Here is a 21,370-nt window from a genome sequence, read left to right as displayed (position 1 = left end):
TCTGATTGTTCGAGAACGCATTTGCATTCCACCATTGTTTGATCGAGGTTTGTTATTGTGTATCGTCGCCTTCTTTATCGAAGGAGCTACTGTCGTTATTGTTGCAAAGGTACGAGTTACACTTTTTTCCATTCTTCATTCTTTCAAAAGTTGCCGAACGTTATGGCATTGAAGTCATTAGCATTGTTGGTGATATTTGATTAGGGGATGACTAATCAGCATTTTTCTTTTTTTGTTGTGTAGCAATGGGATCAGAGTTCACAATAGAACTCCATCACGGAAAAAAATTTATTGACACGAGAAGTGAAATATTATTGGTTCAGTTTGTGTATATTTCACTTATATAGAAGTGAAATATTTAAGTAAAATATTTTTACATATTTTTCATATATAAAATTGTAAAATATGACTAAAATTTCTAATATATATTTTGTAATTTTGTTAGTGAAATATGAAAATGATATATAAAAAAATAAATTTTAAAATTTTTCACAAATTAAAAATTTTTTAGAGAAATAAAAAAGAGCAAAATTAAATATTCTAATATTATTTTTCAACTGTTTTTAATAAACTTTTAGTTCTATAAAATTTATGATAATATATGTATTTAAGAGTTAATTTAAAAAAATAAAAAAATAAAGTTTTATTGTTAAAAATGGCTTAGAAAAAAATGGCTGGACATAATTCATATAAATCATTGAGAGAAGGAGTCATTGTATATTACAATGAAACGGTCCAAGTTGGGTAAGTTAGACATTTTCATCCATTCCAAACTGGAAAAAAAAAAATCCGTTGCAGGCTTTTTGTATACCTTTTGTGATTGATATGCACAATATTTTTATTCATTAAATCTTGACCACATATATTATTTAATATATATCTCAATAGTTGTAGAAATTAAAATACCATATTCCAAGCAAATAGAGTGACATATGTGAACATCTTCCTATAATATATAGTATATGGTTATATACAGGTAAGATATATTGGAATCACTTAAAATTTAATAATATTTTATTAATATAATATTATTATGTTATTAAAAAAATAAATAATAAACGTTTTTTCTTTCATTTTAGCCAATGCATAATTTCACAGACAATACACTAGAAACAGTATTAATTTTTATTATTAATTAGATTATCTTATGAAAATAAAAATAATAAAATTATATAAAAAATTATTTATAATATTTATTCTAAATTATTGATGATTTTATACAAAAACTGGGATAAAAACATCCTAGAGTTATTTATTTCACTGTTGACTATAACTATTTAACTATAAAATTCAACCTAGAGTTATTTATCTCACTGTTGACTGTAATTTTTTAACTAGAAAACTCTATAAGTTATTTAATTCTCATAGAGAAAAGAACTTTGAAGCATGATCATGCTTCTTCAAAGCATCTATTTTCAGAAGGTAGGATAATAGTTACAAGTAATCACAAGAATGTTAAATACATAGTTCTATATATGACGGATGAAGTTTATAGATCTATGCAGCTATATGACGCTATAAGCTGTATCTGTCATGCATAGAACTATATATTTAACATTTTAGTACTTATTTGTGACTATTATCCTACTTTCTGAAAATAGACGCTTTAAAAAAACATGATCATACTTTAAGGTTCTTTTTTCTACGAAGATTAAACTACAAAAATTTTTTTATCCAAATAATCTCAATGCTACATCCAAAAAACTTCATACAAACGTTTTCATCCGACTGTGTGCTTAAAAGGTAATGTTAATGAAATATGTTGATAGAAGAATTCAGTTGCTGGATAGAATTCGTCCGTCCGTCAACAATATCTCAATAGTATTGCTTTTTAGCCACACAAGTCGGATGAAGACATTTCTATAAAGTATCTTGAATGTGTCATTAGGGTTATTTGGATCAAAGATTTCTTGTGGTTCATTGAATTCATCAAGTGTTACTGCCACGGCTGCTCAAACCACTAGGGATGTCGAGAACAAGAAATTTCACAGCACGGGTGCCATGATCATCCAATATTTCCATGCATTCTTTCAAATCTGAGTCATTTACCATCCTCACCCATTCCTCGTCATCGTCGAGATACTTGAGCTGGAAAGATCCGATTTGTAATTTGAATCTTGTTGCAACTTCTTCATAGAGCTGGAGACAGCCAGCTGCAGGATCAAACTTGAAACGGATCATATCTTCTCCGTAGGCAGCTTTGACAACAAGTTTTGATCCATTATCAACACAAGGTGATTTGGCTTTCAAATGTTTCCGATTCTCAAATTTCCGAGAGCCACGCAAAATTGAGCCAGAGCCATTCGACGAGTCTGACATGCTTGAAGTAGTGGGATTGTGATGCTCGCCGAGCTTGTCAGCCATCTCATCGGCAACCAGGGTGTTTGGACTGTGATATGCTATATCACACCAAGAACTTTCCAAAATAGAAACCGGAAAGGGTTCCTGCCGTAATCCACCATCATCCATGGCTATTGGCTTTGAATCTACATCAACAGAAAAAAGCTTCACAACTCACCCTTGGAATTACATATAAGCATGTCTGAATGCAGAAGCTAAATTCTCACCTTTGCTACCAGCTGCAGGATCAGGATATTTTACAGAAGATTTCTTCCGGAAGAGAGAACTTTTATGTGCATTAATTTCTTGGTTGCTTGATCCTCCCGACATAAATCCCCCCTTGTAAGGATCAAACTTCAGTCCTCCTTCCACACCCTTGACTGAGTCAAGCACGGTTTGTATTTTTTTTAACGAACGATTAACTTTATTGATCTTGCGCGATGGCCATCTTGAAATTCCGTGTTGCCTGCATATCTTTTTCAGGGTTGTTGGGCAAACTGTTAAAGAAGAATCACTTGTCAATAATAATCATCTTGATGTTTTTCATAAATATTTATCATCTATATATTTTTAGAACCAGAATCTAGCATCTAACCCAAAGTAATATGCTGATTGAATAAGTTAAAAGAAATCTGCAGGAACAAAGCTGTAGTAGTCTTACCACCAAGGCTTTTAGCCGCATCTTTAAGACTACCGGAGAAATATTGCTGGAGAACACTCAAGCTAATATTCTTCTCCGCTGGACTTTTCTTTTTCTCAATCTGCTTTCTTGATCCATCCATTGCCTACAAAGTTGAATCATAAATTATAATAAATGATTTCTCAAATGAAGCAACTGTTAAGATATACCTGGTTATGAGCAGCTTCAGTTTCATTGTTTGTCAATGACATAGGCTGGACCGAATCATGGTCACCATCCGGTGCCATATGAGAGCCTTCTTCCTTTGAAAACTGCACTTGCGAACCTTCTATCCCGTATAATTCAGCATCCGAAACTGTCCTCAAACTCTGACACATTCTCTGCATAGTATCTGATAGATTGTTTAATAAAAGTTGCTGTTCTTCACTTCCATTCATATTGACAGGTAGAAAGAATTCTATTATGTAATCATCATCATTGGTATGAATACTCCTTAGCCTGACTGCAACGGCAGCATTCAACTTATATTTTCGCGCATGGTGAACAAGGGGATATGCACTAATATTATAGGCCTTCACATCGGAATAGAAGAATGGTCGATTTGATTGAAGAGCTTTCCCAGCTACACCTTGCCCTTCCTCGAGATAATGTTCAACACATGCATGAACAAATCCTCCTACCACAATATCATTTATATAGCAAGCTGATTCTTCAATGCATAGTACAGTTTTTTCACCAGGAATTCTACCGCCATCTTTAATCCGTATTCTTGAAGCTTCATCTCCTACTCCCTCAGTATAACAACAGGGGATCCATGTCAATGCCAGTGGCAAACTATACGCATGACACAAAGCTCGCAACACATCAATTATCTCTGTTAAAGCTGCTCTTTTGTTATTTGATAGACACTGCACAGAAAATAATCAATCTGAGTAAGAAGTTTTTAAATCCAGATAAAAACACATCATTCTGAAAGTTCAACTTTGTTTTTGCCCCTTGTCTTCTATTTATTGTTGTTGGGGCGGTTGGGGGAAGCATGTTCTTTACAGAGTACCTGGGACATAATTCTTGGAGGCGTAGTAGTCCTTAAATTAACAAGCTGCAAAAACAAATCAAAAGATTTCCCACTATAAATAGATGTGCATGTATGAGTATAGCATTCAAAAGATTACTGCATATGATTTCTATAGTTTCACTTATGGCAAAGTAGGACTAATTTCATATGCAGAGAATTTTTTCTACTTGCCTAACTGCTCCTCAACTATGGTTACAACATCATATTGAATGCATAAGATATAAAACAAAGCAAAACACTTTTTCTCCAACAGAAGTATGCAGTATCAAACATTATATGAAGAATCAAGGAGACAATAAAATCAATACATTTAGATTTGAAATGTTGATTAGGAAAAAAAATGGCTACCAAACTTTTGGTTGAATTGAATAAGTTGTTCTGTCCAATTTTTTTTTTTTTTGCCACTATGCTTTTTTAAAAGACTTGGTTACTCAATTTTATTCAATATAATTAAAAACTTTTCAACTATAAAAACCTAATTGAAAATTGCATCAAACTATATATAGTGACTTGCAATATAATTAAAGCTTCTTACTATAACAATAGCCAGGGCAGAAATTTCTACATGACAACCTTGGAGTAAAACATCCAAGTCTCTAATGACAATGTGAAAAGAATATGAAACATCAAACAAAAAACACATTTAACATGTTTCCCAAACATTATATAATATTAAGTGAAACAAGCAAATGGGGGTAAAAGAGAAACTAACCTGGAGTGCACTGCTAACAATTTCTAGTTCTTTGTCAAAATCAGGCTTTTCCTTTGTAGTGACAAGTTCTAGTACAGCACAACAAGGTGGTTCAGCGAGCGTATCAATTATGGGAACCGCAATTGATCCACGAACCTCGTGATGAATTGCATGCTCCACCCTCAGGAACTCACTTTTATTGTAGTACCCAACATTGGAGGTCCATTCAGGAATTTGGGAGATAAACACACGTCCGGGAAGCCCTGGAAAAGACCCTGGTTTATCTTCAGCAGAAAAGGTAAATTCCCTCGACACGTCTCGATATCCAGCTAGCATGTGATCTAGCAAATAGGGTTGCTCACTTGTGCTTAAGATGAAGTCATTACCATGCCTCATTGGTGCCCAAACTTGTGTCAATATTCCATCACCAACTAATTCCTTAAACAAGTCCATAGCCCTCAGCATTCTCTCATTAAGCGACCAAGCAAATGGTCTAGGCACCAAGCAATTTCCCATGTCAGCAGCACTCAATTCTTGAAGTGATTCATTTATGTTATTCATATCATTTGCATCTTCTGACAACCCAAGTTGGGTCTCCAATTGCTGTAACACAGCCTTCTCATCGAAACCCAAGGAGGTTTCAATAGCATTATAATTTCCACAATCTTTTGTCATAAAGTATGGATCATTGTCCTGTTCCACTAAACTGAATGCATCAGGTGGAGAATACGGCATAGAGGCAAGTGATGAAATTCCATTATCTAAATTATGATCAGTCACAGATGGAATATTACCCCAACCAGCAAGGTTATCGAAGTTCATGAGATCAGGGAGGTTGTCAAGCATCTCCTCTGATACAAGATTTTTTATTCCGTTGTCTATCATGCTTGGTCCATCGAATTGAGCGCCAGGAGGTGTCCAATACCCAATTCCCTCTCCCTCAGAGAAAAACTTATCTTCCATGATTATGTTAGAAAACAAACTTCAAATCAAAATTCAGCCTGTGTTAGAGTTCTTTTGTTGGAAACTTTGTTGGCAAGTTTCCACTTGAAATTCCTTCCCAGATTACCAGCGTCCGACAAGCCTGAAAAGTTAACACTTCTGCCAAGTCATCAGTAAAGAGTAGGAAATTAAATCAAAACTTAAACTACAAATATTCTCTAGACAAATAGAAAAAATTGGGTAAACTGCTATTTTGGTCCCCAACTTTTGGGTTATATTTTAATTTAGTTTTTAACCTTTTAAACTTCTATGTTGTTTTAAAAGGTTTTAAACGGATTCAATTAAATTTAACACATAGTTAATGGAATGATTGATATGGTTAACAATTTTATTGTTAAGTCATATCTATTTTTTGGTATTAGAATCCGTTTTTGAAAAAAAAAATTTATTAAAATATGACTAAAACATAACATTTCAAACTTTAAGGACCAAATTAGAACTTAGTCTCAGGTACAGACAATCAGAGTATCAGACATACATAAATTTTAACCCAAGAAAATTTATACGAAAAAGTTTTTCAATAAAGCAAATTGGATTTTAAATTGAATTATATACAATTTGAAAATTTATGGAACACTTTGTTGACTTGATACAAATTGCTCTCTAAAATTTACCATGCTAACTCAACTTCAACCAATCTCACTATTACAAAACCCATCGTTTCTCTCAAAATCATTTTTTCAAAGCCATCAAAATCAATATTCATTAACTATTTTCCATTTTTTTTTAAACTATCAAAAGTCTTATTGGAAGTACATATCAGTCACTCAAAATATCCTATATTCAAAATCCACAGTCCAACTGTTGAACAAAGCTCAAAAATCACCATCCAAAACTATTGACAAATTCCCAAAATAATTTCAATCCTCAAAATTGGCACAAGTTCAACTGATTTAAAGATAAATTTTGTACAGAAACTGCTTCAAAATCAAATTTTGGACAGAAACTGCTTCAAAATCACAACAGCAGCAACTTAATTGAAAAACAGCGCTCAAGCTAAATACAAGTTCTTAAAAATGGTAAAAACAAGAAAAACCTGAATATTTGGCCCCAAGTTCCAAATAACCATGGCAAATGTACCAAAACTAGTACAACACATAAAGAACCAAATGCGCTCAGAATGGCGCAACTGCTGAGTTGCACTTGATGTGAAGTATCAATGCAAAGTCCCACATTTAAACTCAGAAAAGCTTCAAACATTACGATTAAAATCCAGAATCACCAACCCCACAAAGAGAGACAAAAGAAAAAATAACTACTTAAGAAAATTCTCAAAACACATCAGAAAACTGTGAATAAATAACAATCTACCTCTCTGTCTGTCTATTTTAGTACGTTGTAAGGAGACATAAAAGGAATCTGTCTATCTATTTTAGTACGTTGTAAGGAGCATAAAGGGAATGAGACTGAGGATTGAGAAGAGATGTAAGAAAGATTGCTTCTATATAAAGGAAGAGGAACCAGAACAGAGACAAAAAGCTGGTGTAAGCCGAGTTAAGCTAAGGTAAGCCTACGACGTAAGAGTTACTAAAAATAGAAAGACTTTGTCATTGTAAACTCTTGACAGCCTCAAACTTCAGTCTCTAGCTTCAGCTAGAACTCTTCGAAGTTGTAGTTCCCTTTTCTTTTCTTTTTTTTAAGTATAATTTACATTATTAAATTATTTGATGATCTAATATACAAGTTCCAACAATTGAATTTTTTCTTTGCATACGAGTGCAATGTCTCTACCCATTACGGAATACATATGAACACGTATATAGCATAAATAGCTATAATTTGTAGCGGTTTAATTATAATCTGCAACAAATTGTAGAGGTTTATGATCCAGTGTTAAGCCAATGATGACAGTAATGAGACTGGCATTGGGAGGTGGTGGCGTCAAAGTTAAAATCATGGTTAATATGATAAAATTGGATAAAAAAATGACTAATTATTTTTAATTAAAAAAATAATTAATTAATATTAAAGATAAAAAATTTATTTTTATCCAATATTTTAAGATAATATAAGTGTATAATATTATAATTTAAGAATAAATTCATTTTAATTAAAAAAACCAATTATAAGTTAAGAGTCAAATTAAATAGAAACTACACTGAATTATTTGGCCTTTATATAAAAGTTTATGTTTATAACATAAAAGTTCATGTTATAAACATAAAGTTCATAATATTAACATGAATTCATATTATAAACACAAAGTTATAAACATAAAGTTCATTTTATAAATCTATTATAAAATGAGAGAAAGAAAATAAAAGAAAAATGAGTCCTTTTTTTTTGGAAAATAACTATGTTCTAACCAAACTTAATTATTTATAAATCTCTAATTATTAAATATGTGAGATTCATAAGTTTTTCTATTAAAAATGTGACAACTTATATACCTTAATAGAAAAACTTATGAATCTCAGAGATTTATAGATAATTAAGTTTTGCTAGAACATAGGTATCTTAAAAAAAAAAATCAAGAACTCATTTTTCATTTCTCATTTATTTTCTTTCCCTCATTTTATAATTGATTTCAAAAAACTAAAAATCAATCTTTGGGCTACGTAAGTATTGTGTTTGTGGTAAGGTTGTAATCTTGGAAAATGGCCCAGTAAGGAGAAGATTTACATTCTTGTCTTCTTTCTCTTATTTTATTCAATTTTTGCTAGATATTTTCTTTAATTATTATATATTTTATGTATATTCTTGTATAGCTAAGTTTTTAAATTAGTAGGTGATCAAATAAAATATTTATTCATATAAAACTGCAATTTATTTTTATTATTATTATTATTATTATTATTATTATTATTATTATTATTATTATTATTATTATTATTATTATTATCAATTTAAGTAAATATTATATTTGTCAATTTTGATCTTTGCAAAAACTCAATAATATTTATATTTGTAAGGAACGAAGATATAAGGGAAAGAGTTGGAATAGCACCCATTGTAAAAAAAGAGGGTTGAATTGCGTCTTATGTGGTTTGGACAATTGGACATGTGAGAAGAAGATCGACAGAACACCCAATCAAGAGAGTGGGCATCGGATTTGATTGTCCTAGAAAGTTTGGACCATTAAATGGTCCCATAATAAAACATATTTTTTAAGTTTTTTTAATAACTGTTAAATAGTTCTTTTTTAATTTTAATTATAAATTAATTCCATATATTTTATTTAATTATAAAATTTATTTTTTATTTTATAAATTATTATTTTATTATTCATCTATCATATTTATTAATAATCAAAACCAAAAATAATAATAAATTAGATCTTCCATTAATCGTAATAATCTTTTTGACAATTCTAATAAATTAAATTTTATCTTCGATCCGTTTTATATGTATAAAATTATAAAATCGTGTTTTTTAAAAAATTAATCAATTAGATTCACAAAACAATAGTTTCGGCTCCCATAATTCAATCAATTGAACATGGGATTAATATATATTCACTGTTTTCTCTAAGCTGTGTTATTCGCAAAGGGTGTGAATCCGAATTGAGATTTTAGAAGGGAAAGGAAGGGATGAGAAAGAATTTGAAGAGTAATTGAGAGTCTATTTAATCGTCAAACCTTTCCATTCACTTCCTTTAGCTGCTAAAACTCAACTCACAAACACCCCCCAAAAGAGATATTACTCGACAGCGAGACAAACCGGTTGAAGAAATTTATCTCCCTGTTTCAACACTCGGGCAGTGTCCCAATTAGATGAGAATATGGAAAAGAAAAGGTTGTAGCAGGGGTATTGGATGTGGCTTTAAGTTTGGAACATAGCGCAAGCTTGAGACTATCAATGCAAACAAAACTTCCGCCTGCATATGTATCTTTTCATTTAGAATCACCCACTGATACTTAATTGATAAATTATTTTTCGTTGAAGGAAGGAGTATTTCAATCAAAAGTATTTAAGTAATAACTCTACCTAAATTACAATCTCTAATGAAATATGAAAAGGACGATAAAATATTCAAATTATCCTAAATTTCATATATATAATAGATCAAAATGCTCTACTGATGCAATGGATTAAAGATAAACTTTTAATTGATTGGAATTGGCAAAAAATTATTACGATCAATGGAAGATCTAATTCGTTATAATTTTTATTTTTGATTATTGATAAACATAATAAATGAATGACAAAATAATAATTTATAAATTAAAAAATATTTTTTATAATTAAATAAAATATATGGAGTTAATTTATAATTAAAATTAGAAACGGACTATTTAACAGTTATTGAAAAACTTAAGAAATACTTAAAAAGATCATCCATGAGTTGGTCAAACGTGATCTACATATAAACAGTCTCTCTGTAGACATCATACATGATAGAGCAGCGCAGGAGCGGAGCTAGATAAAATATTAGAGGGGGGCCAAAAATATTTATCCAATAAACTAAGACTAAAATAAAATTTTAAGGGGGAGCTATACTAAAATTTACATATAATTTACATGTAAAAAATTAAAATTATGGGGGCCATCGCCCCCATTTCCCACCACCTAGCTTCGCCCCTGGAGCAACGCCGTTTGATTCATGTAGCCGACCCCACCTAGTAGGATAAGGTTTTGTTGTTGTTGTTGTTATCTTTTTATATATATGTGAGTTAATTTTAATATAAACTTTTTTGTATAATTACAAATTAATTAAATTCATGTATATATATGACTTTTTAAATAATGATTGTGAAAATTAATTATTTTTACTAACACAATAATATATGATTAGTTATTTATAAATCTTTTATACTAAAAAAAATACAAAATATTACTCGAATGAGATTGAATCTTAGACGTTCGAAGGTAAGTCACTTATTTTTTACAAATGACTCAATTTTATTTTATAAAGTAAGGAGACAAAATGCTTCAATATGTTGAACATACTACAAAGCTACCGTGAAATTAGTTGTTAAGTGGTAAATTTAGATAAATTTTATGTATTTTTCAACAATAACACTCCTATAAAAATTATAGAAAGGTTGGCTGAAATTTTACAAATCAATAATGTTAGAAGTCAAGACAAACATTTTGGATTTCTGTCAGTGGTCCAGAGGTCCAAAAGGTTACATTTCTATATATCAAAGACAAAAAAGTGATTAAGAAGCTGCAACATTCAAAAATATCACCACTCTTCAATAATGGAAAGGAAGTTCTAGTTAAAGAAGTTGCCCTAAATGTCTCTTTTTTATAGATCAGTCTTAAAAGTCTCGACTCAAGATGAAGAATTATAAAAGAGTTTCTTATGAATCTAATAATCCCCTTTGATAATGCCATAAAAAAAAATTTAGATCACATGGATATTGAATCCAACTCAGCACACTGAATATATTTTCCAATTTTTTAGTAACACCTATCCACCTAACGTTACAAACTATCACAATTTCATGACTCACCAACCACATACATGTATATATTACATAAACACCTTATTATTTTACTAAGCATCTTTATCTTTTATTGTGAATGCATATATCATTTGATTCATGAACTCCATAGTTGTCCACCTATTAGCTTTATTTAAAGCAATCTGCTCCCATGGTCGGAAACCATTTGTCCTCCTTGTATACCACTTTCATATGTTGAAAAATGTGGATAAATTCTTTGTTTCGTTTCTTAAGAATCATAATTACCAGCTAATGTTATTTTTTCCTTCAATTCATTTAACAATATTTTTGTAATTAACTATCATAGTAACTTATTTGGCTATGGCACCATCTTTTTCTAACAATAATTGAATTGTATCTTCCAATTTTTAGAGTATGACCTCTCCAGTCATGTTTGTTCTTGTAACATTACCCCTAAAGTGCTTTATCTCTCCCCAGTTACTAGTCAAATAACCTTCAACTACGAAACAATTTAAACTCTGGTTGTCTCTATTTATACTCTTAGTTGTTTTAAGTTTTACTAGACTTCGATGAAATTCATAGAGTTGTCCTACAGTTTTTGTGGGGTTAAAAGAGAATGGAAGAAGAATGCACTAGGTTATTTGAGAGATAATCAGCAAACCAAAAGTTCAAGGTGAATTGAACTTTGATTTAAAAGTGTTTAATTTGACACTCTTAAAAAAACAGGACTAGAGATTGTAAACTAAGTTGCACTCTCTTGCTTTGAAGTATGCCAAATTCTACGTTTCTAAAACTGACATTGGAATAAATTCCTCACAAAATTGGAGGAGTTTGCTAGAAGGTAAGAAGACAATCAAGTTAAGTCAAAACATACAAGACTTTTGGCTCAAACAATTTAACCCCATCAAAAATTATTGTCGCAAGCCCAAATCAACAACTTATCTAGGTTTCAGTCTTAATTATAGCAGACAGATAGTGAAAACGCCCAAACAATTCAACTTTTTAATCACAATTTGGTACAAGCAATTTTTTAGATAACTCTATCTTAGACGAATAAGACATACTTACCAGGTCAAGAGAGTAGAACTCGCAGTACTCAATCTTTTCGGCATATTCATTGGCTTATCAGCTCTTCTATCTCCCATTAGAGCAATTACCAGAACAGTATAGACAAATGCCTTTGTACTCTTTAATTTGGTAACTGAGATGTCAGCTAAAAAATAAAAAATTTCTATGGGAAATTTTCAGTGTTAACTCGATGTACCCAAATATAATCAATCAAAATAATCAATTACTCATGGGATAATCTCTGCGAAGAACTTCGAAGAGCCGACGAAAAAGAAGGATATAACAGCACACCTGATTTGGAACTATGGAAAATTCAGAACTTACTAGTCTTCAAGAAGAAGCTGCACCTATGGAAGTAGCTCGTTTGACTGTCACCCATGGAAATTAGCTCGTTTTGCCATGAATGCATTTGAAGAAAAAGTTTGATTAGTATCTGTATTTTGATGATGGATAAACTCGTGTTTTGTAATTATTAAAAAATATCGTCTTGTAAAAATTTTCATTTTGATCTTGCTTTTGTTCTCGTTTGGATCATTTATATTCAATTGAATTAATTGAATAAATAACCTATCTTTAAAAAAATAAAACAATTTAAGAACATTAAATTATTTATTTATTTAGAACTTAAGAATAAAAATTTTCTATGAAAAATCATGCATAATAAGATCGCGGTTCTAGCAAAAAAACTCAATCAAAAAATTCAATGTATCCCAAATATAATCAATCGGAAGAATCAGTTACTCACTTGTTGGTCTCATGTCCTGAATCAATTGTTGGTGCACGAAGATCAGCTGAATTTCTAGTGGGAAACGTAGCTGAACTTCCAGTGAGAGACGCTTCTGAGAAAATTTGGAAATGGTGGAATAATTTCTAAGAAGAACACAGAAATGAAGACAAGAATAGAGCGGCACACCTGGTTTGGAGCTATGGATAGCGGGAAACCTGCTGGTCTTCGAGAAGAAGTGGTTGTCACAATGTCACCCATAGAAATAGCTCGTTTTGCCAAGTATGCATTCCAAGAAAAAGTTCGATTAATCCTTTGATGACAAAAATAAGTGGCATGATATTATGTGAAAGAGAAGATAAAGAAGAGGTATCAAATAAATGTTGATCTATATAAAAGATATATGTAGTAAGTATGAAAGAAGAAGATAAATGATATTTTATTACTCAATTTATACCTATTAAAGAGAAATAATATTAACATTATTAAAACCATATGGTATCTTATATAAAAATAAATAGTAAGAGACTATAAAAAACAGAGTAACCTAAAAAAAATAAATGACATAAGAGTGAAAAGAAAAATGAAGAAGAATCCTAAATTGTAACACTATATAATAACTATAAGAAAGAATGAGTATAAAAGAGGATGAATTATATTTATAGCTAATAAAGAGAAATAATATTAATATTGAAGACATATAATATCCTATATAAAAGTAGAGAAGAAGAGAATATGAAATTATAGAGTAAACTAAAGAAAAATAAATGTCATGAGAGTGAGAAAGAAAATGAAAAAAAAATCCCAAACTATAATAATAAGGCACATGAGAAGTAGAAATAAAATAGTTAAAAGTAATTCAATTAAAATCAAAAGGATTAAAAAGTAATTTAAGTCAAGTCTTCTTTTTCATGGTTGATTGAGTCACTATCATTTTCTTCTTCACTTTCTTTCTAATAAATCACTTTCTTTCTAATAAATACAATTACATAGTCACTTACTACGTATATTTAACAAAAGTGGTAGAAAAAAAAAGAGATATGATATTATGTGAGGAGGGATTAAAAAAAATTATATAAAGTGAATGTTGATTTATATAGTGATATAACAAAAAGTAAATATAAAATGTGAGAATAAATTAGAATTTAACTCAATTTATACCTATTAAAAAGAATTTATTAACTTTGAAAGGATATAGAAATTTATATAAAATTAAAGAATAAGAAAATATGAAAAATAATATTTAAAAAATCATATTAACATTAAAAGCATAGAGTAATCTATATAAAATTAAAACACAAAAAAATTGATATATTACATATCAAATACAATTTAAAAATAAGAATTAGTTGAATGATAAAATTTCTCTTTGTTAAGGAGATCCAAAAATAAATAAACTATATTAAATGCATGACAGTTCTAAAGAAACGCACTTCGAGATACAAAAAAATATCTAAAAAATTCTTGAAAAAAGGAAAGATTTTTGGATAAGCATTCAAAGCTTAATCATCAACGTAATCATTGTCACTATATTAGATACATGGTAGTTCCAAAGAAACGCACCTCGATGGTAGTTCTAAAGAAACGCACCTCGAGATAAAAAAAATTCCAAAGAAACAGAATTTTTAAAATTATTTTTATTTAATTTTAATAAAATCTTTAAATAAAAATAATTATATTAAATAAAAAATTTTACTTATAATCAAAGAAACGCACGAAATGCATATAAAAAAATTTCAAAAAATTATTTGTAAAATGAAAGGTTTTTGGACAGCACAATCACTATCACTGTATTAGATGTATGACAATTCTAAAGAAACACCTATCGAAATATAAAAATCCAAAAAATCCAAAAAACTCTATGTAAAAGGAAAGGTTTTTGGACAGCGCAATCCTATCGCAATATTAGATGCATGGCAGTTCCAAAAAAAACGCATCTCAAAATAAAAAAAATCCAAAAAATTCTTTGTAAAAAAGGAAAGATTTTTGGACATTGAAAACTTATTCATCAGCGCAATCACAATCACTATCACTGTATTAGATGCATGGTAATTCTAAAGAAACGCATCTCGAGATCTAAAAAAATAAACTATATTAGATGCATGGCAGTTCCAAAGAAACGCACGAAATGCATATAAAAAATCCAAAAAACTCTTTGTAAAAGGAAAGGTTTTTGGACAGCGCAATTACTATCACTATATTAGATGCATGGCAGCAGTTCCAAAGAAACGCATATCGAAATAAAAAAATCCAAAAAACTCTTTGTAAAAGGAAAGGTTTTTGGACAACATTGAAAGCTTATTCATCAGCACAATCACTATCACTGTATTAGATGCATGACAGTTCCAAATAAATGCACTTCGAGATTAAAAAAATCCCAAAAACTCTTTGGAATAGAAAAGATTTTTAGGTGCAATCAATTTCTACAAGAAATTTAAAAAAAAAATTATAAAAAAATACAAACTGGAATACTTTGAATTAGTTAGATTCTATTCTCTAATAGAATATAGAATTTGTATATAATATTAACTAAAATAGTTTTAAATAGTTATATTTTTTAATAAAATCAAAGAAATAAAATTTTAGAATCATTTTTATTTAATTTTAATAGAATCTTTAAATAAAAATAATTCTATTAAATAAAAATTTTTATTTATAACTCATATAAATATTTATTTTAGAATCTATTTCTTTTATAAGAAAAAGTATTTTGAATGGAATACTAAATTGGTAATCCAAAAATAATAAATTTTGAATTTCAAATTCTATCATCCTTATCTCTTAGTAATACGTATCTTAGAAGAAGTAATAAGAGATCAATTAAGACCAATTCAAATAGGAGATACTACAAGAAACATCGTTCAAATCGACGGAGAAATCGATGGCTAGGCCGTCGATAATATTAAAAATGGACGGCAAAATGGATGGCGATGGTAGTTGCTATTAAGCTTGTCAATTTTTTAAAATTCTAATAAAATCGACGGCTTGCCTAGCCGTCGATAATAATTTAATAAAAGCGACAATACTTCCGTCTATAACATGAGTTTGAGAATTTTACCTTCTTACTAAAATCGACAAAGTTGCCGTCGATATTATTATATAAAATCGACAACTTTTTTGTTGATATTTGTTTCAATAAAATCGACAATATTTTTGTCTATAATAAGTTTGTGAATTTTACTTGGTTAATAAAATCGACAACATTGCTGTGGATATTATTATATAAAATCGACACAATGACCGTCGATTTAATTGGTCTATTTTAAATTTAAAAAGCGACAACGATACCGTCGATTTTAATAACTATATTTTTTTAATTATTTTTTCTATTTAAAAAATAGTAAACAATGCAAATAAACTTTTAAATATAGAAATAAAATATATACAAAATATTAGATAACAAGACAAATAAATTTTTAAATATAAAAATAAATAAATAAACTTTCATCCTAACTTGATTTAAGAAAGAATAATGATAAATATCTGTCACTCTATTTCCTTTTAATAATCACCGTCCTATTTTGTGCAATGTGTTAATCCTTGTATAGCAATGTCACAATGCTCTTTAACTTACGCTTTCTGAATTCTCTAACACAGTGCAGGAATATATGATTTGTTCATACTTCATAATTCATAAATTGTCATTCCAATCCAATCTATTATATGCTAAATAGTAGCTAAAGCGAGAAAAAAAAAAAAGACCATACCGCAGGTGAAGACCATCTTCCACAGGATAGTGCAAATGTCACTAATGGCTCACACCATTCCAGGCCAAATATGCTTCGTACTTTTACCTCATCGTTTTTTCCCACTTTCGGGCATGTCTGTAACAAGCCAAGGTGAGAAAGTTATGGATTTAATTTCTATAGCATTGTCCTTTATATATCACATCAAAAAGCAGAAGAGAAGATATTAGATTATTGCACTTACAAACTTCAAGTGATATGGCAATCTCAATATAAAGTGTTCTATTTAGGCCTTGTTGATTTCTGAGAATGGCACTTCATGTGTGATAAACTTCTCCAGTTCAAGTTCCTGTACACATTATTTTAATCAGAAAATGTTTACATGGTAAATCAGAAGATAAAAACAAATTCCATATATCTGAAATTAATATGGTGAACATTATATAGATTAATTATGAAGTCAACTAACCTTGTTCATGTACATTTCCACCACTGATGGGAGATCAGAAGGTGGCTTATAGTTACCAAAGAAAGTACCCTTTAGAGTCTTCTCATTCAAGAGATTGATTGGATGTGTTTTGAACGCATCATCTTTGTTTGGCACACCAACAAGCACAGCAACACCCCATCCCTACAAAATTTACACAGAAAAGTTTAAATTCACAACTGGAAGAAGTCCCCTCCTAAGTAGAAGAGTTTGATGGTAAGTAGGATTGAGGAAGTTTACATCATGGACGCATTCGAATGCAGAGATCATAGCACTAAGGCTTCCGGTACACTCAACACTCCGATCTACACCACCATTGGTCATTTTAGCAATCACCTGAATTGAAAATTAATGGATTCAATTAAGTACAAGTAAAAGCAATGTGAAATTCCAATACATGTTATAGTTCATATGTAAGGTCACAAACCATTACAAAATAATGACATAAATTCAGATGAGTGTTCAATGTTCATACGAAAACACCATTCAAATCAGGCTTGCAAGTTGACTTGCACTAGTTCGCAGAGCAAATACAATTTACTCATAATTTTTTAAAGGAAAAAAAGTGTTTGAATCGTTTCAACAAGTGAACAACAATCAAATTATATTATACCTAAGGTTTGTGCCTACTTCAGCATTATTCAATTTAAGTTAACAGAGCATACATTTTTGTCAACACTCAATCCAGAGGTGTGCTTCAATTAGGGAAGAATGCGAAGAGCAGGATGAGTTAAACGATTTGTAATTATGTATGCGCAGAGAAATGACAATTTCAACCAATGTCCTTACCCTTTGACATTCATATTGGAACACTTCTGCAACTTTTCATCCAGATCCATCACATATTCTACTGAATATTATAAAATGTCAACATGCATCAGTTAATCTTTTAACTCATTCATATTCAAAGAAAAATAAATGTTTGTAGAAAACAAAAGCTAGCATTCGCCCTTAACATTACTACAATGTATACAGATATAATCAATTTGACTTGACTGCCCTTTTATCGTTGTTTTTCTATCAGCATATCAACACAAAAATAAACACCATTGTAATTCAAAATCAGAGATTTCTTCAAATCTCAGAACAAAGGGGAAAGATAAAAGTGCTCCAAGCAAGTGAAAACGAAAAAAAAAAGCGCCTGCAAAAGTGCCACCAACACAGATTCCATTGATATCGGGGGAAAAATCATTGGAACACCAAAATGATTGCTCATGCATAACACACACAAGCCTCTAACTCAATTATACACAAATCAATCAAAAGCACAACATTATGCAGCTAAAAAAAACACAATTTCAGCTACCATTTCCTATGCTCATTCTTTTATCCTCAGTAAAATTGAGCTAATTCAGAAAAATCGAAGTAGTGAAAATTACAAGAAAAAAAAATCCACAATCTCTGATTTTTTCAGCAAGCAAAGCAATCAACAGAGAAATAACCAATCTTAAAAGCTCATGCATAGAAACCAAAAATCAGCACCAGAATCAAATTGAGGTAGAAATCAAGATCTTACTAATGAATAGCAGAAAGTAGAGAAGAGTAGTAACAAGGATGAAGATCTAACCTCAGGATAGAAAAAAAAACTAATACTAATAAGAAGATCTAACAGCAAGTCAGAATTTCATGATGAAAATAGTAGATACAAAAATTGCAAAAATAAATATAATAATCAGGGAGAGACAGAGAGGAACTTACAAGAAGCTTCGATGGCGACGTGCAATGGCGAAGGGCTCACAGCGACGGCGACCGGCAAAGACGTTGCAACGAGGAGTCTGTGGAAGAAGAAGAAGAAGCATTGTGTACAAACGCGGGGGACTTACATGCAGATTCACAAATCACAAGAAGAAGAAGCAGCTCTGCTCTAAGGCGGAGGACGGCGGGTTTTCTCAGGAGTCGGAGAAGAAGAAGCTCTGCTCTCTGCGTTTTCTCCATGACCGTGACTACTCTCAGGCGTTGGAGGAGAAGAAGAGTCACTCTAGACTCTTATTTTCTGAAGGTTTGGGGTTAAATTTTGGGGAAATGAGTGAAACGTGCAGGGACGCGGGAATATAATATAGGAAAATTATCTCCTATGCCACTCGAAATAGCGGAATATGATATTCCTTTGTACTAACAAGTAGCCTTAGACAAATTTATCACGTAGTGAAATTTAAAGGATAAAACTAACCTTCTTAATGAATCTAAAATGTGTTAGATGAAAAAAACAAAATATGCTAAATACATACGTATTTTTTATATATTTTTATATATATAATTATATATTGTGAATATATATCTATATTAGCTATTAAACACATTTTAACAATTTATGTAATTATTTCATATGTATTTTATCATTATGATATGGATAATAAGGTGAAAAATAAACATTTTAAAATTTATTAAAAAATATTAATAATTTAGATAGATTATTAATAATAATAATAATTTTCATTAAAAAAATTTAATGTATCTTATTTATTAAATTAAAATACATATAAATATGATTATTAAATTGACTCACAATATGATCATTATTTATGGTTATAATTATTAACATTTGTTAATAATAGAATATTTATTAATAAAAAAATAATACTAAAATTTTTTTGGCATCCAACTATTATATGATAATTACTTCATGTTATCATGTCTTTGAGAATTTTTGTTAAATAGTAATTTTAATTGGCAAATTTAGTTTGATTTGTTTACTATTCGTTTAGTGTTTAAAATTTATAAGTTGATATACTAACAAGTATTTTAATATATTTTAAATTATTATTTAATTATTATTTTGATAATTAAATTATAAAGTTTGATTTGATCAAATAAATCATCTAAATGGAATTTGAATTTATTTTAAAGATTACTTGAAAGTTAAAACATGCAAATATTTTTGCTTATATATCAACTAGTATTTTTACTCGTGATAACATTATAGGAATATAAATTTTTTAAAATTACGGTACATTTTGTTCTGATAGTACAGATTATGCATAATATAAAAGATTTATAAAATCAAACTACTTTTATAAAAAAAAGTCTTAGGTCAACAAAAGTCTCTCGCTAAGTAGACCAAGGTATCTGTAGATAAAAAATCAAATAATAAGATTTTTAGTTATTATTTTCATATGAAAAGTCTAATTTTTTATTAATAATTAATTTTAACATTCGTTATCTGAAATTTAAAATAATTTAACGTGTATGCTTTTACATTTAATTAGGTGTTAACTGTTAAGTTTGTTATACAAATAAAATAATTAATTTTTATATTTGCTATTTAAAAATAATATTTTTTCTCTCTATTTTGAAAAGTCTAATTTTTTATTAATAAAATAATTTAACGTGTATGCTTTTACATTTAAACTTCTATGTTGTTTTAAAAGGTTTTAAACGGATTCAATTAAATTTAACACATAGTTAATGGAATGATTGATATAGTTAACAATTTTATTGTTAAGTCATATCTAATTTTTTGGTATTAGAATCCGTTTTTGAAAAAAAAAAATTTATTAAAATATGACTAAAACATAACATTTCAAACTTTTTGGACCAAATTAAAACTTAGTCTCAGGTACAGACAATCAGAGACATACATAAATTTTAAGCCAAGAAAATTTATACGAAAAAGTTTTTCAATAAAGCAAATTGGATTTTAAATTGAATTATATACAATTTGAAAATTTACGGAACACTTTGTTGACTTGATACAAATTGCTCTCTAAAATTTACCATGCTAACTCAACTTCAACCAATCTCACTATTACAAAACCCATCGTTTCTCTCAAAATCATTTTTTCAAAGCCATCAAAATCAATATTCATTAACTATTTTCCATTTTTTTTTAAACAATCAAAAGTCTTATTGGAAGTACATATCAGTCACTCAAAATATCCTATATTCAAAATCCACAGTCCAACGGTTGAACAAAGTTCAAAAATCACCATCCAAAACTATTGACAAATTCCCAAAATAATTTCAATCCTCAAAATTGGCACAAGTTCAACTGCATTAAAGATAAATTTTGTACAGAAACTGCTTCAAAATCAAATTTTGGACAGAAAATGCTTCAAAATCACAACAGTAGCAACTTAATTGAAAAACAGCGCTCAAGCTAAATACAAGTTCTTAAAAATGGTAAAAACAAGAAAAACCTTAATATTTGGCCCCAAGTTTCAAATAACAATGGCAAATGTACCAAAACTAGTACAGCACATAAAGAACCAAATGCGCTCAGAATGGCGCAACTGCTGAGTTGCACTTGATGTGAAGTATCAATGCAAAGTCCCACATTTAAACTCAGAAAAGCTTCAAACATTACAAT

At 29.6% G+C, this 21,370-nt stretch overlaps 2 protein-coding genes across 6 annotated transcripts; both read right to left on the bottom strand.

Annotated features, from left to right (window-relative positions):
- Positions 1–1,168: 1,168 nt before the first annotated feature.
- Positions 1,169–16,708, bottom strand: LOC112714621 (protein NLP9). 5 transcript variants are annotated; one of them, XM_029289539.2, is made up of 9 exons: positions 16,599–16,708; positions 13,081–13,204; positions 12,168–12,982; positions 4,768–5,847; positions 4,035–4,079; positions 3,190–3,888; positions 3,002–3,125; positions 2,568–2,837; positions 1,169–2,486 (listed from the first exon to the last, which is right to left on the bottom strand). In XM_029289539.2, exons 4-9 carry the CDS (start codon positions 5,707–5,709, stop codon positions 1,930–1,932), a joined length of 2,637 nt encoding a protein of 878 aa, XP_029145372.1. In that variant the 5' UTR covers positions 5,710–5,847; positions 12,168–12,982; positions 13,081–13,204; positions 16,599–16,708; the 3' UTR covers positions 1,169–1,929. The 5 variants fall into 5 exon arrangements, with proteins under 5 accessions (XP_029145372.1, XP_072060529.1, XP_072060530.1 ...); XM_072204428.1 differs by lacking the exon at positions 16,599–16,708 and having other exon boundaries at positions 4,768–5,439; positions 5,541–5,830; positions 12,168–13,234; XM_072204429.1 differs by lacking the exons at positions 13,081–13,204; positions 16,599–16,708 and having other exon boundaries at positions 4,768–5,439; positions 5,541–5,847; positions 12,168–12,358.
- Positions 16,363–19,092, bottom strand: LOC112714622 (alcohol dehydrogenase 1). The gene is made up of 5 exons (XM_029289543.2): positions 18,763–19,092; positions 17,305–17,400; positions 17,047–17,208; positions 16,822–16,926; positions 16,363–16,715 (listed from the first exon to the last, which is right to left on the bottom strand). Exons 2-4 carry the CDS (start codon positions 17,386–17,388, stop codon positions 16,864–16,866), a joined length of 309 nt encoding a protein of 102 aa, XP_029145376.1. The 5' UTR covers positions 17,389–17,400; positions 18,763–19,092; the 3' UTR covers positions 16,363–16,715; positions 16,822–16,863.
- Between the last annotated feature and the right edge of the window lie 2,278 nt (positions 19,093–21,370).

This window comes from Arachis hypogaea, chromosome 10 (assembly GCF_003086295.3).
Source record: "Arachis hypogaea cultivar Tifrunner chromosome 10, arahy.Tifrunner.gnm2.J5K5, whole genome shotgun sequence".
Classification (NCBI taxonomy): Eukaryota; Viridiplantae; Streptophyta; class Magnoliopsida; order Fabales; family Fabaceae; genus Arachis; species Arachis hypogaea.
This window is presented reverse-complemented; position numbering and strand designations above follow the sequence as displayed.